General features: G+C 49.4%; 1 protein-coding gene across 1 annotated transcript in view; it reads right to left on the reverse strand.

Annotated features, from left to right (window-relative positions):
• The window catches only part of LOC307004508 (uncharacterized protein), a gene marked incomplete at both ends in the record, with an annotated part of 31879 nt that extends 29599 nt beyond the window's left edge, over window positions 1–2280 (reverse strand). Inside the window, 4 exons of the mRNA XM_079623828.1 lie at window positions 1–406; window positions 774–980; window positions 1086–1893; window positions 1981–2280. The exon at window positions 1–406 is cut by the window's left edge and continues 67 nt beyond it. Coding sequence (XP_079479954.1) covers window positions 1–406; window positions 774–980; window positions 1086–1893; window positions 1981–2280 — 1721 coding nt within the window. The remainder of the gene's footprint in view (window positions 407–773; window positions 981–1085; window positions 1894–1980) is intronic.
• Window positions 2281–5000: the final 2720 nt, after the last annotated feature.

The following is a 5000-nucleotide window of genomic DNA, read 5'->3' on the forward strand; positions in this document are numbered from 1 at the left end:
GAAGGCTGTGGAGGAGACTGCAGAGGAGGGTGAACAGGGTGCTGCAGAGGAGGGTGTAGAAGAGGCAGAGCAGGGCGCTGCTGAGGAAGCTGGGCAGACTGCAGAGGAGGCTGAGCAGGGCGCTGCAGTCCTTGGCTGGATGTGGGTGGCTGTAGTGAGGATGGTCCTGGTGCAGAGGGACAGGGGTTGAAGGCCTGGGGGAAGCTGCTGTGGACTGGGACAGTCTCAATGGGGTCATAGAGGACTGGCACTGTGAGGTCCTCAGGTTCCTCCTCAACGAAGCCTTCGTCCTGCACCACCTCATCATCCATCTGCTCCACCAGCCGATCCTCCTCTTCTGGGTTATCCATAACAGTCAGGGATTTCCCAGACTGACTGTACAGATACTCCATACCCAGCAGCTCCCCTGCAAAACAACACACATACAAAGCACATTCACATTATTATAACTGTAGTGGCTATTTGTCCATAACAAACTGAAACAAACAAACAATCAAACTTTTCAAAGTTTGATCGTTTGTAGGCTTGACGCAGTTTAACAGATAAAAAAATGAAAATAATAAAAAATAAAATAATAAGCATAAATGCAAAATAAAGCAAATTCACTTTAGGAAAAGAAAGCAAATAAATTAGGCTATAAAGGCTCAAATTAAGCCTAAATTAAACAACAATAGTTGAAGTATTTGAAATAAAATATAAAAATGTACACTCAAACACTCATACACCTGTATAATGTATAATCTTTTGTTTGAGTTAACATGAATAATTCTCACCTGTGTAAGCCCCTGGAGGCTGGTAGCGCTCATCCAGGGACATCTTCAACACTTTGCGGCTGAGCCGGTCCATTGCCTCCCTCTCAGCGCTGCTGTAGGTCCTCAGGTCAGTCTTTCCCCTTACTGCTTCATCCATCCGGTTCTGGTTCCAGCGCATCAGGCCTTCCAGGAGATAGGCCTGGAAATGCGCATCACTGGCACTAGTCCCTAGAGGTTAAATAAAGTCAAATATATATAATCTATGTATTCAGAACGGCAGAACAGGTTATAAAAGTTTTACGTTTTTAGCAGGTTATAAAAGTTATAACCTACCTGGGATGAAGCGATTTAAATGGAGGTGGAAAGACTCCAAGGAGGTGGAGCCACGAGCACAGCGATAGCAGCTGAGCTCCACACCACCCTTCTTCACTGTGTCTGTCTTCTGGTACAGAGGGAAGCCCTCTGGGTCCTGAATACAGGCAATGTGCCTCTGCTGGTCTATCCAGACCTGTTGGATGCGCTCGTGGTCCAGCAGTGGTACACCCAGAGTGTCCCTCCCCTTCTCCCTGTCCATCTCTTCAATGAGTGCCTTGATCCTCCTGGTGGTCTCCTCCACTCCTCTGGTCCGCTTGCGACAGTGCAGCGCCAACTCCTTCCTGGTGATCAGCTTATCCAGGGCCTTCTCTGAGACTGGACCAGCTCCTCTGGCCTGTAGCTCCCCCTGTTTGGCCAACCGAAGAGCAGCGACATCATCTGGATCCAGCTCAAAGATGCACCTGGAAAGCCGAGTCATGAAGGTGCCGTAGAGCCGATGAGCCTCCGTGATGACACCTGCTGCAAAGCGCCGCATGAAGTGCCAAATGTCTAGGCGCACTTGGAGCTCATCCCACTCTGTGAACATGGCTCTGACCTGCGACTGTCCGTGTGCGAGTGGGCTGCAGCAGTCTCTGTCCACATACATGACGGCGGGCGGTGCCACTCCCGCCTCCCTGTACCTCTTCATGAGACCCGCCGCCATGGGCCACAGTCCATGCCCCTCTGCCGCTGTGAGCACTGACACCAACACCTGGCCGTGCTCATTGCCTACATTAGTGCACCAACCAGCAGTGTTGGCAGCAGCGCCGGCCAGTTTTTTGGTGACCTATGTAAAAAAAACAGTAGAATAAACAAATGTAAGAAAAATTTAAGATAATAACAATTATTATTATTCAAACTTGACTTTTTATACCTTTTTGGTGGAGTCCATCTTGAGGACAGAGCCAAAGACCGAGGTTATTTTGGCCTTGACCTCAGGTAGCCGCGAGAGGACGTCCCTGGCATACACAGACAACAGCCACTTGGGTTTGGGGGTGGGTGGGAGGGGTGGGGGCGCAGAAAAGACTGCAGGCTCAATGATGGAGGAGTCTGTGAAGGGCTCACAGACAGTGAGGTACTCCAGCGTCCGCTGTGACCACGCTGAGGTGTGCTGCTCCTGCAGCTTTTTGTGAAGCTGCGTGACACTGTTGCCCTGGGTCCTCTCCCGCATCATTATGACTACACGGTAGTCACACGACTACCTACAGACAGTCAAATAATTATGTTCAGTGCCACATCTTGCTATTTCAATGTTAATGTCAGTAAAGCAATGTATTTGATTTTATACAGTACAACAAATTACAGTGCATTGCTCTAAATATGAATGTGTTCTACCTGTATGTCAGAATGGCGGGGAATTTTCTGCGGTGTCCCATGTCGAGCTGTCCCAGGATGTCTTCAGACCAGGCTGGATACTTCTTCTTGCACCCTTTGCACTCCAGATACTCTGTTGCCATGTCATACCACCCGTCTATGTCCAGGACCTTGCGCACAGTGCGATAAAGGCCAGCAGCTGTCAGCTTGTGGTTATTGCAGGCTGGCTGGACACAGACAAGTGGAATGGACCACATCTTCAGCGGCATCCAGAGGAACAGAGGGCGGCAGAAGAAGATATCAGGAGAAGCAGGGGGCTGGGTGAAGACGGTCGGGGGCTGGGGAGGGTACCACCAGAAGTTGGGATGTGGCATCAGCTCAGGCTTCCCTGTTTTTGAGTTGGCCCTGAACAGAGTCTTTCTGATCCAGTCCTGCTGGAAAGATGGGAGTTGCTCGTTCCAGTGGACAGGAAGCTCTGCAGGCGAATGGGACACCTGGCCAGGGGTCCACAATGCTGGAGGAGCAGGGGTAGGAGCACGAGCCGGGGCACGAGCCGGGGCAGGAGAACGAGCCAGGGCAGGAGAACGAGCCAGGGCAGGAGAACGAGCCGGGGCAGGAGCACGAGCCGGGGCAGGAGAACGAGCCAGGGCAGGAGAACGAGCCAGGGAAGGAGCAGGAGCCGGGGCAGGAGCACGAGCCGGGGCAGGAGAACGAGCCAGGGCAGGAGCAGGGCCTCTCAAGGCCGCAGTGGCTGGAGCGTAAAAAGACACAACATAATTATCTTATTGTTTTAGACTTTCACTGCATGACTTTCTCAGCTCTGCTGGACAGCTACTGCGATTACAAGGTTTAGTGAAAAGCATTTATGATTAGTAGACAGGCAACATGATGATGAAACGATGGAAGGAAGCAGTGAAAATCATCCTGTTTATCACCCAAGCACCATTAGGACAAATACAAGAAGAAAAATGAGATGGGATAAGCAAAATGTGAAGCAAAGCAGCCCAAACACTGTGAGTGCCTCTAACTACAACAGCCACTTATTCCAACAGGAGTGGGGGACGTGTGAGATGACAAGAATGAGCTTTAGTCTGTGATTATGATAAAAAATGAAATAAAAACCTTTTACATACACCTTTAAATTCCCTTTTTGCTTTGAAGATGTTCACTCAAAGAGTGAATGTAGATTGACACCTGAGAAATGCCATTCCTCTGTGTTGTAAAATAAAAGAATATGATATGTCATTTAAAAAATACTGTTGTCACAGAATTGTTTGTAAAATATTGTTTAAGATTTACATACCTTGAGGAAGTTGCTCCTCAGCTTGTGAAGCTACAGTTGCCATCTCCTCGTCATCTTCCTCCTCAAAAAAATCCCTAGCAGCAGAGTCTGTAAAATAACATAAAACACTAAGCACATGTCACCAACACACTTGTATGCGTTAAGTGATACTCACCACATGTAAAGAGTCGTCTCCGGGCTGCGAACTCAGACGCAGGAGGGAAACGTGGTCCTGCAGCTGCTGTTGACAAAACACGTATTTTCGTTAGACATATATACTGCATAATATATACTGTAATGATTTTAAAGCTGGCAAATCACTTACAGGGTTTGGCTGGAGACAAAATCTTGTGTGCCAGCTGTGAAGCAGATAAATGCTTCCCCCGCGCCAAAAGGGCCTTCACCTTGGTCACCAGCAGTGGCCTGTTCTGAGTGCCAGCAGGTGGAGGAGGAACATACATAGTGCCAGTGGGCACAGCAGCAGTAGGGGCAGATGCAGCGGGCACAGTGGTGGTGGGCATGTGGGCTGGAGCCTGCCTCTTCAGCACGTATGCTTTGAAAAGGGCCATGTTGGTGTTGGGCCTGGCCTTTGCCTTCTTTAGGTAGGTGATGAGAGCCTGGGCCTCCTTGCTTGGGTCCTCATACACCTCCTTCATTGACCTACCCTTAAAATCACTAAACTCCACCATCAGACATCCAGAGTCTCCCGTCCTCTGGGCCTCCTGCAGCATGGCCTGTTTTTTCTGATACACCTCCACAGCCTCACCTACCTCCCTGATCTGCGAGGTGTATCTGAGGAACAGGTGTTTGTTTGCCGACAGTGGGTTGTTCCTCTCCTCCTCCCCCAAAATGCTGCTGACCAGATACACTGCATACCCCAGTGAGTTCTCCAGCAGCCACAGGAACTTCTGGCCCTGGTGTTTCCCAAACTGGATCTTGCAGTGAGCCAGAACCAGGAACTAGTCTCCAGGATTCCCTCCATTCTGCCTCACAAAGGCAGTGGCCTCAGCCAGGACCTCCTCCTTACACCTGGCCCTCCCTGCCACCGTGATCTCACTCCTATTGGCCTCCTCAGTTGGCCCCATGAGGAGTCGACCCTCAGAGGTTTTTCGAAAAACCGGGTATGCATACATAATCTGAAAGGACACAGGCATAAACAGAACATAGCTGTCATATTCCAACTGAAAGTATTGTGCTACACCATTTGTTTTTAATGTAATTGATTAATGATCATATGTTTTATGAATTGTCATGTACAAATTGTGCTCTACAAATAAACTTGTCTTGACTAGCCTTGC

Source organism: Phoxinus phoxinus, assembly GCF_949152265.1.
Source record: "Phoxinus phoxinus genome assembly, chromosome: 9".
In the NCBI taxonomy this organism is placed as follows: Eukaryota; Metazoa; Chordata; class Actinopteri; order Cypriniformes; family Leuciscidae; genus Phoxinus; species Phoxinus phoxinus.